Source organism: Solanum stenotomum, chromosome 1 (assembly GCF_019186545.1).
Source record: "Solanum stenotomum isolate F172 chromosome 1, ASM1918654v1, whole genome shotgun sequence".
In the NCBI taxonomy this organism is placed as follows: Eukaryota; Viridiplantae; Streptophyta; class Magnoliopsida; order Solanales; family Solanaceae; genus Solanum; species Solanum stenotomum.
Window position 1 is genome coordinate 77,726,773 of NC_064282.1, and position 10,506 is coordinate 77,737,278.

Sequence of the window (10,506 nt, forward strand, 5' to 3'; positions counted from 1 at the left end):
TCTCTCGATCGATCATTTTTCAAAGCCAAAGCCAAAGCCAAAGCCGAAGCCTAGCCGAGCGACGTCGATGACGACAAAGCGAAGGGGTCCCTCTTTCCATCTCTTTTAACAATTAATAAAAGTGTTTCTCTATTTAAACTCTTCTATTTTTCTTTTCACCACCGATGAGGGAGAAATGCCTTTTTACTAACGCATAAGAGGACTTTTCAAGTTCCCAACTTTTCAAGTTCCTCTCTTTTCATCTTCTTTCCATTTTCCATTAATTCTTGCTATATACCCAACAATCCCCAACATGAATGGGGAATGGTTATAAAATAAGGAATGCACGGATGAGTGTATACTTTACAAGCAAGGATCAATTGCATCTGGATAAGTAGGTTTCCCCTTGGACTTTCCGTAGTGAACATATGTCAGATATACTCGGTCAATCGGTAGATGCGATATCTTTGAACCGTCGACCTTTGGTGTATACCTAGACAACCATATGTCACACAATTAATCCTTTACAGTTTATGGTTCTTATGGTTGTGTTCATTTCAGCCATGAACACCTACTGGTTTCATGAGTGTATAGAGAAAAGTCTATTGACATAAAATTCTCTTTGAAGCGGCTTACACTTCACACTCACATAGGTGATTTCTAACTGTGTCATCTCGTAGATACACTATTTGGTCAAATCTACCAAACTTAGCAAATCATTAAAAAGTTTAAGCTTTATTAACTAATTAACAAGCCTTAAAGTCTTAACCTTGTTCTCGAACATTGTCTTCATCATGAGAATGGATTGAGTTGATTGACAATGTCGAACTGTCAGTCACAACTTTTTTTTTCTCCTTGAATCTAGCTTTTGGGATCTCCAGTCTACTAGATAGAGTTACCGCCATGCTGACTTTTCCTATGCCGTAAATCCATTCCCTTAGATGATCTTTCAACTGCCTCCCTCACTAGGCTTTTCATTAGTGGATCTGATACGTTATCGCTTGACTTCACATAGTCAATTGTGATAATTCCACTAGAGAGCAGTTGTCTTACGGTGTTATGTCTCTGTTGGATATGACGAGACTTCCCATTGTACATGACACTCCTTGCCCTACCTATTACTGCTTGACTATCACAATGTATGCAAATAGGTCCCACAGGTTTGGGCCAGAATGTAATGTCCTCTAAGAAATTCCAAAGCCATTCAGCTTCTTCACCAGCCTTATCTAAAGCAATAGATTCATATTCCATTATGGAGCGAGCGATACATATCTGTTTGGACGATTTCAAAGAGACTGCTCCTCCACCAAGTATAAACACATAACCACTTGTGGATTTTACTTCATTTGACCCGGTGATCCAATTTGCATTACAATATCCTTCAATCACGACAGGATATTTATTATAATGCAAAGCATAGTGTTGTGTATGTTTCAGATACCCCAACACACATTTCATTGCCATCCAGTGAGTTTGATTCGGATTACTAGTGAACCGACTCAGTTTGCTAATAGCACATGTTATATCTGGTCACGTACAATCATATATTTATATAAAAGAGAACTTTAGGCCCGCCTATGTGGTGCCACCACAAACCAGGATTCCCTTTTAATTTTATATATTTCCAAAACTAGCCTTCCCTTTTCATGAAAAGTTTTGACTTTTATGAAGAGTTGTGAATTTTAAGAAAAGTTCTGACTTTTATAAGAAGAGTTGTAACTTTTATGAAAAGTTGTGATTTTTATGGAAAATTGTGATATTTATGAAAGTGTGTGACCATTTCGAAGGGTTATAACTTTTCCAAAGAGTAATGACCTTTCCGATAAGACACAATAAGCATTTGTTTAGACTATCCTTTGTTGTCTATAAATAGAGAAATTTCCTGCCACTATTATTTTAAGGGTTTTTCCCGCTATAGGGTAGTCGAATTCAAATACATTATTTAAGCTTCTTATGAAGTTTGTTTCATTCCTCAAAGTTTTCTTCCTTTTTTTTCATGGAGCTTGATCTTTACAATAAGTCATAGTGATTCATGTAACTATGTAATGACCCTCTTGGTCATTTCTGTGTCTTGCCTTCTGTGCGTCGTTTAGAGCATTCCTATAACGACCCCAAGTCATTTATGACTTGCTGGGACTGATAGTTCGGTCACCTGGTCGTTCGTTTGGTCCTGGTGTGAGTTTTTGTGTTTTGGAGCTTATGAACCTTGAACGATCATTTTCGATCAAAAGTTCAAGAAGATGACATCGGAATCCAATTCTGACGATTTCATCAGCTCCGGAAGGGTCATTTTAGGCTAGTAGCATGGTCGACATGACTCCCGAGGTTTTCAGTGTGAGTCGGTGCGATTAGGCGTTTTAGCCTTTGAATTTTAGCCTAAGGTTGACTTTGGTCAACATTTTGAGTAAACGCGCTCGGATGAGAATTCCGTCAGCGTGGTTAGCTCCGGAATGTCGAGTTTGGTCTAGATTGACCTTTCTTTTGTGTCTGGAGGTTTTCGATATCTTTCCGAGCCCTTTTGTGGGTTTTGACTTAAAAGGGCTTTTGGAAGTGGGACCCACTTTTTATCGAAATGACCTCTGATGGAAATTTCGACTGCGCCGTTGAGTCTGAAATATCGAATTTGGTATGGTTGCATATCTCGTTTGCGTGCACGGGGTTCCGAACGAGATCGAAGCACCCCGTCGGAATTTAAAGTTTTGGAAATGTTGCAGATTTTCTGCAATAAATTGCAGAAAATCAGCCACATTTCCCAAACTTCAAACTCTCATCTCTCTCTCATCTCTCAACCGATTTGGGTGATCCAAAAGGCTAAGTTGTGAGATTTTTCGAGGGCAACGTGTTGGTGAGCTCGGATAGTGATTTGGAGTCCCCGTTTGAGGTAATTTTCGAAAAATACCTGCTGCCAGACCTCTTTTTGTGACTTGATTTTGGAAATTTTGAGACTTGTTTTCTTAGCCATTTTAGATCCGATTTTGGTGATTTTTGAGGCTATCTTGAGTGGTTTTTCGAGGAGAACATTGTGGTGTTGTTAGATTTTACTGTAGATCGCTCGTTTTTGGTAAATACACTGCTGTCCCATTTCGATTTTTGAGAAAATTTGGGTTTTAGTTGTATGTTGGTATTGTGTTGTTCCCGAGCCCCGAATTGTGTCCCATTATGGGAAATGAGCTGGGGGAACTGGTTAGGACCCACTTTTGGGGTTAATTTCGGAATTTTCTGTGTGGGTCCCACGATTCCCGTTTTGACTCCAAAATTGACCCGTCTCTGTTTGTTGTGATTTTGGTGTCTAAACGACCGTATTAACGTTGTGATACTATTTTTGATAGCGGGGAAGCGTTTCGAGACCTTTCGGAAAGGAAAATCTCCGGAGGAGTGATTTTGGAGCGCGTGTGATCGGCTTTAAGGTAGGCTACGGTTTTCCCTCTCTTAGATTGAGCTCGAGAATGTGAATGCATGTTGATTAGTTGGGATTTGGGTTGGGTAGTCATTGAATCTTGCATAGGTGTTAAGAAATCATGTTTTCGGCCTATTTCGGGAATTATCCGGTAACTGTGAGCATGCTTTGTGTTATTAACGGACCCTCCTCGCTATGTGGAGTGCTTGCATGCTTAATTATTGTTTATTTGAAGAATGTTGGGCCTTAGTTTAGGTTTGACTAGGGCTTGCCTTAGAAATACATTATTCGGATCCAATAGGCCTTAGTTTTGCCCCGACGTCGCTCGGTCGGCTTAGATCCTTGTAGACTGGTGTAGCAGACTTGAGTCTGATAGTTTGGGCCTTAGTTAAGCGATACTCTTTCTCCGACTATAGTTATTCTTATTTTTCCTCGATGTTACGGCTTCACGAGTTACATCGGCGACACTAGTTCTACTTCGCGATTTTAATTTGATTTTTGATTTGGTTCCAAGGACTTTCATTGATTGGCTATGTGTGGACGGCGTTCCACAGATATTTATGAGTATGGATCAATTGGGACTCTTTCAGCAGCTACATTGGCACTTATATAGAGCATCCGGTTTGAGGTCCGGCCTCTATTGCCCAGATACTTATATAGAGCATCCGGTTTAAGGTCCGGCCTCTATTGCTCAGACACCTATATAGAGCATCCGGTTAGAGTTCCGGCCTCTTATACTTGATACTTGTGATTGGTTACTTGGGTACTTCTGCTGAGCATCCGGTTCGAGGTCCGGCCTCAGTGCTGTCAGATTCTACTAATTAGGGTTGAGGTTCTGGTTCGATGTTCTTCGTTCTTGGGTTCTTTTATGCAATTCTCTTTAGTTATAGTTATTCTGTGTACTCGTCGGGCTTATGGGGGTCCGTTCGGGTTTTTATTTAACTTGCGCACGAGTGTACCTTCTGGGCTTATGGGGGTCCAGTTAGGTGTAGTTAGCTTATAGATTACTTTAGTTAGTTCTTTGTACACTCGTGTGCATTTCATTGTTAGTTAGATTTTCGTTCTTGACTTCGGTTTGCGTATTCCTTCTTTTCATATTGCCTTTACTTTTCAAGTTCAGTCGGCCTATGATGCCTACTGGGTACCTGTTGTTTTGGTACTCATGCTACGCTCTGCATCTATTTCGTGATGCAGGTCCGGGCACTAGTAGCCAGCGTTGATCGAGCTTGGAGCAGACTGATCCGGAGACGGGAGTGAGCACACGACGTTTTGTACTATTTCAGTCTCCATCTGTATATATAGACTTGTCTTTTACCTTTCGAGACAGTCCAGTCTCTGTTGTCCACTTTTGGGACTTGTACTCATTTTGTTAGTAGCTCTGTACCAGTGACTTCCAGGTTCTGGGAGGGATCTTTATTTGTATATATGTTTTTGGTTTGCTTCCGCCTGTTTATATTGTTATTTGCCTTCTCTTGTTTAGTTTCTACCCTCAGACCCATTACTTGTTGTTCCGGGTTACGGGTTGGCTTACCTACTGGTGGGTTATAGTAGGTGCCATCACGACTTGAGAAATCGGGTCGTGACAAGTTGGTATCAGAGCCCCAGGTTTATTGGTCTCACTTGTACAGAGCTAACGTCTAGTAGAGTCCTGCGGATCGGTGCGGAGACGTCCGTAACTTATCTTCGGGAGGCTACAGGATGTCCTTAGGAAAATTTCCTCTTTTGTTTCGCTTTCGTGCAGTGTGTGTCTTATTGGTTTCTGGAAATCTCACTTGTTTCACTCTTTCACAGGATGGCTCGCTCGCGAGGTGGCGCGGCCAGGGGTGGCGCACCCGGGTCTGCAGGCAGAGCCTCAGTTTGGGGTAGACGCCGACCCCGAGGTCGAGGCAGGGCCGTAGCACCAGCCCGAGATAGGGAGGAGGAGCCTCAGGCAGCATATGTACCTCCACAGCCGGTAGGGCCGGGGCCAGCCCAGCCACCACCTGCACCAGCTGCAGCTGCAGCTCCTGATCTTCATGCTCTGCTGACTCAGATACTAGCAGCTATTGGGGAGATGCGACAGACACCAGCCCCAGCAGCACCAGCACCAGTCCTAGCAGCACCAGCTCCAGCGCCGCAGGGTCAGCCTGCCGCAGCGGCACCAGAGGTTCAGCCGCCACCAGTTCATGTGACTGTCGTGTCAGACTTAAAGGACGGGGAGATGCCACTGCGCGAGCAGAAGATGCTCGGGGTATTCCAGAGGTTGGCACCGCCGATATTCTCAGGGGCGATGGGGGAGGATGCCTACGAGTTCCAGCTTACTTGTCAGGAGCAGCTACAGTCATTAGGCCTCTTGGAGTCGAGAGGAGCCGACTTCACTGCTCATCAGTTTCGTGGGCCAGCCAGGCAGTGGTGGCGCTCGTATCGAGAGTCCAGGCCAGTTGGATCGCCTCCTATATCTTGGAGTGAGTTCTCAGAGGCTTTCTTAGCCCGGTTCATGCCACGGAGCGTCAGGGATAGGCTTCGTGATCAGTTCTCCAGATTGGAGCAGGGCCCTATGACCGTCTCAGAGTACGAGACGAGATTCCATGAGTTGTCTCGACATGCTACCATGATCCTACCCACGGAGGAGGAGAGAGTTCGTTGTTTTGTACGTGGGTTGCGGTACCGTCTGAGGGTCGACACAGAGCATTTAGTTTCTGCCGGCCGCTCATTTCTTGATGTAGTTGACCATGCCCGATCCATGGAGCATATTCATCGCGAGGCCCAAGGGGGCAGCGATAAGAGGGCACGCTACCAGGGCAGCTACAGCGGGTCCCAGACTAGAGGGAGAGACTCCTATGATAGGCCCCGCCAGAGGTTCCAGCAGGGTCAGTCCAGTCGTCCTGTTCAGGCGGCATTACCTGCTTCTGAGGGAGGCCAGTATCACCAGGGTGGTCCTAGTACGGGCCAGAGTTCGAGGGGATCAGATTCCCTCCCTTCCTACCGCAGTCGGGTTACTTCAGGGCGTTCAGCTTCGGGGTGTTTTGATTGCGGTGCTCCTGACCATTGGTCCAGAGAGTGCCCCCGGCGAGGGCGAGGAGCGATTGTACCAGCTCCTCTTGCACCCAGACCAGTTTCAGCAGTGCCCCCTCTAGCTAGAGGTGGTGGTCAGGACCAGGGTCGTCGGGATAGCCGACAGGGTACCAGAGGTGGAGCTCGAGGAGGCAGGCTGGGTGGTAGATCAGATGCATCGGGCAGAGGTGCTCAGGGCCATTTCTACGCAGCCCCGGCGAGGGCGACGGCTGAGGCATCTGACGATGTTATCACAGGTACGCTTTTATTATGCCATCAGCCTGCTACAGTATTATTTGATCCCGGATCCACATTCTCGTATGTATCTGTTTATTTTGCTCCCCGATTGGGTATGAGGTCTGAGTCTTTGGCAGAGCCAGTTCATGTTTCGACCCCGGTGGGTGAGTCCTTAGTAGTGGATCAGATATTGCGATCTTGCTTAGTGACTATCCAGGGTTGTGATACTAGAGTTGACCTTATTCTGCTAGATATGGTTGATTTTGATGTGATTCTGGGCATGGATTGGTTATCTCCCTACCATGCGGTCTTGGATTGCTACGCCAAGACTGTTACTTTAGCCATGCCTGGCATTTCCCCAGTGTTGTGGCAGGGTGCTTATAGTCACACACCGACAGGGATCATCTCTTTTATGCGGGCTAGACGGTTGGTTGCTTCTGGGTGTTTAGCTTATTTGGCTTATGTGCGAGATGTGAGTAGGGAGGACTCTTCAGTTGACTCAGTTCCTGTGGTTAGAGAGTTTGCAGATGTGTTCCCTACAGACCTTCCTGGCCTACCTCCAGATCGTGACATTGATTTTGCCATAGATTTGGAGCCCGACACCCGTCCTATTTCTATTCCGCCTTATCGGATGGCTCCTGCAGAGCTCAGGGAGCTCAGTGCTCAGTTAGAGGATCTCTTAGGTAAGGGGTTTATCCGTCCGAGTGTCTCGCCTTGGGGTGCTCCTGTTCTGTTTGTGAAGAAGAAGGACGGGACTATGAGGATGTGTATTGACTACAGGCAGCTGAACAAGGTGACGGTGAAGAACCGTTACCCCATGCCTCGTATTGATGATTTGTTTGATCAGCTTCAGGGTGCCGCCGTGTTTTCTAAGATTGATTTGAGGTCCGGGTACCATCAGCTGAGGATTAGGGCAGCGGACATCCCTAAGACTGCATTTAGGACCCGTTATGGCCATTATGAGTTCTTGGTGATGTCGTTTGGGCTGACTAATGCCCCTGCCGCCTTCATGGATTTGATGACACGTGTGTTCAGGCCATACCTTGATTTATTTGTCATCGTCTTCATTGATGACATACTGGTATACTCGCGGAGCCGGAGTGAGCATGAGCAGCATTTGAGGATAGTGCTCCAGACTTTGAGAGATCAGCGGCTTTATGCCAAGTTCTCAAAGTGCGAGTTTTGGCTTGAGTCTGTAGCCTTCTTGGGGCACGTGGTGTCCAAGGAGGGTATTAGGGTTGATCCGGCGAAGATTGAGGCTATTCGTGATTGGCACAGGCCCACTTCAGTTACTGAGATTCGGAGCTTCGTCGGACTAGCAGGCTATTACAGACGCTTTGTTGAGGGCTTTTCTACTATTGCAGCCCCGTTGACTCGATTGACTCGTGTTGATGTTCCTTTTGTTTGGTCAGAGGAGTGTGAGGCGAGCTTTTTGAGGCTCAAGGAGTTATTGACCACCGCTCCTATATTGACTCTTCCAGTTGAGGGCGAGGGCTTCACGGTATATTGTGACGCATCCGGCGTTGGTTTGGGTTGTGTATTGATGCAGCAGGGCCGGGTTATTGCTTATGCGTCGAGGCAGCTTAAGATTCATGAGCGCAACTACCCCACCCATGACTTAGAGTTGGCGGCGGTAGTTTTCGCACTTAAGATTTGGAGGCACTACTTGTATGGAGTTCGATGTGAGATCTATACCGATCACAGGAGTCTTCAGTACATCATGAGTCAGAGGGACCTTAATTCGAGGCAGCGTCGTTGGATTGAGCTCCTAAAGGACTACGACCTCTCTATTCTCTATCATCCGGGCAAGGCGAATGTGGTAGCGGACGCCTTGAGCCGGAAGGCAGTGAGTATGGGTAGTCTAGCCTTCTTATCTGTTGAGGAGAGACCCTTAGCTTTGGACATTCAGTCCTTAGCTAATAGCATGGTTCGGTTGGATATCTCAGATTCTAGATGCGTCTTGGCCTTTATGGGAGTTCAGTCTTCTTTGCTTGATAGGATCCGTGGTTGCCAGTTTGAGGATGATACTTTGGTGGCCCTTAGAGATCGAGTGTTAGCGGGTGATGGTGGTCAGGCTACCTTAGATCCTGATGGAGTGTTGAAATTTGCCGGCCGCATCTGTGTTCCGAGAGTTGGAGATTTGATACAGTTGATACTTTCTGAGGCCCATGAGTCTAGATACTCTATCCATCCAGGCACAGCGAAGATGTATCGCGATTTGAGGCAGCATTACTGGTGGAGTGGCATGAGGAGAGATATTGCTGACTTTGTTTCCCGTTGCTTGTGTTGCCAGCAGGTAAAGGCCGAGCATTTGAGGCCTGGTGGTGTGTTTCAGAGATTACCCATTCCGGAGTGGAAGTGGGAGCGTATCACTATGGACTTCGTTGTGGGGTTGCCTCGGACTTCTAGAGGTGTTGACAGCATTTGGGTCATCGTGGATCGATTGACCAAGTCAGCACACTTCCTTCCTGTTCATACTACCTTCAGTGCTGAGAGGTTAGCTCGTATCTATATTCGGGAGGTAGTTCGTCTTCATGGTGTGCCTGTTGCTATCATTTCAGACCGAGGTTCACAGTTCACTTCCAGCTTTTGGAGGGCTTTTCAGGAAGAGTTGGGAACCCGTGTCCACCTTAGCACAGCATTTCACCCACAGACGGATGGTCAGTCAGAGCGTACTATTCAGGTCCTTGAGGATATGTTGCGGGCTTGTGTTATGGATTTTGGAGGTCAGTGGGACCAGTTCTTGCCTTTGGCGGAGTTTGCGTACAATAACAGCTACCACTCTAGTATTCAGATGGCCCCGTTTGAGGCCTTATATGGTAGGCGTTGTCGCTCTCCAGTGGGTTGGTTTGAGTCTACAGAGCCTAGGCCGCGTGGTACAGATTTGCTTCAGGAGGCCCTGGATCAGGTGAGGGTGATTCAGGATAGGCTCAGGACGGCTCAGAGTAGGCACCAGAGTTATGCGGATCAGAGGCGTCGACCTTTGAGATTCTCTGTTGGTGATCGGGTATTCCTCCGTGTGTCGCCCATGAAGGGCGTGATGAGGTTTGGGAGGCGGGGCAAGCTTAGCCCCAGGTACATTGGGCCATTTGAGATACTCCGGACAGTTGGAGAGGTTGCTTATGAGTTGGCCCTACCTCCAGTATTTTCAGCCATCCACCCAGTGTTTCATGTTTCGATGTTGCGGCGGTATGTTCCTGATGAGTCCCATGTGCTCCAGTATGATGCAGTCGAGTTGGATGATCGTTTGACATTCGTAGAGGAGCCAGTTGCCATTCTATCCAGAGATGTGAGGAGATTGCGCTCGAGAGCCATTCCTGTTGTTAAGGTCCGTTGGAGACATCGTCCAGTTGAGGAGGCTACCTGGGAGATCGAGCATGAGATGCGGGCACAGTTCCCCGACTTATTTGAGCATTCAGGTACTTCTTGACTCTTACTTTCGCGGACGAAAGTTCTTTTAGTAGTGGATATTGTAATGACCCTCCAGGTCATTTTTAAATTAAAGAATTCATTTCATCGTTTAGAGCGTTCCTGTAGCGACCCCAAGTCATTTATGACTTGCTGGCACTGACTGTTCGGTCGCCTGGTCGTTCGTTTGGGTTTTAGGCCCGTTCTCCTGTTTTGGAGATTTTTATAACTTGAAAAGTTGACTTTGGTCAACCTTCTTGGAAGACGTGCTCAGATGAAAATTCTGACAGCTAGGTTAGCTTCGGAAGATCGATTTTGGTCTAGAACGACCCTTTGTTCACTTCCCGAGACTTTAGATAGCAATTGTGGAATCTGGCTCAAATGATACTGGGTGTGGGACCCACTTTTCGTCGAAGCGAGCTCCAAATGGAAATTCCGCCTTCACCATTGAG

General features: G+C 46.7%; 1 protein-coding gene across 1 annotated transcript; it reads left to right on the top strand.

Moving 5' to 3' along the window:
• The first annotated feature begins 2,551 nt into the window (after positions 1–2,551).
• LOC125842802 (uncharacterized) lies at positions 2,552–10,076 on the top strand. The gene is given in 8 exon segments (XM_049522109.1): positions 2,552–2,605; positions 3,309–3,386; positions 3,765–3,809; positions 3,811–4,044; positions 4,571–4,629; positions 5,118–5,212; positions 5,257–7,727; positions 7,782–10,076. Coding segments are annotated over 8 exon segments (5,331 nt in total).
• The last annotated feature ends 430 nt before the right edge of the window (positions 10,077–10,506 follow it).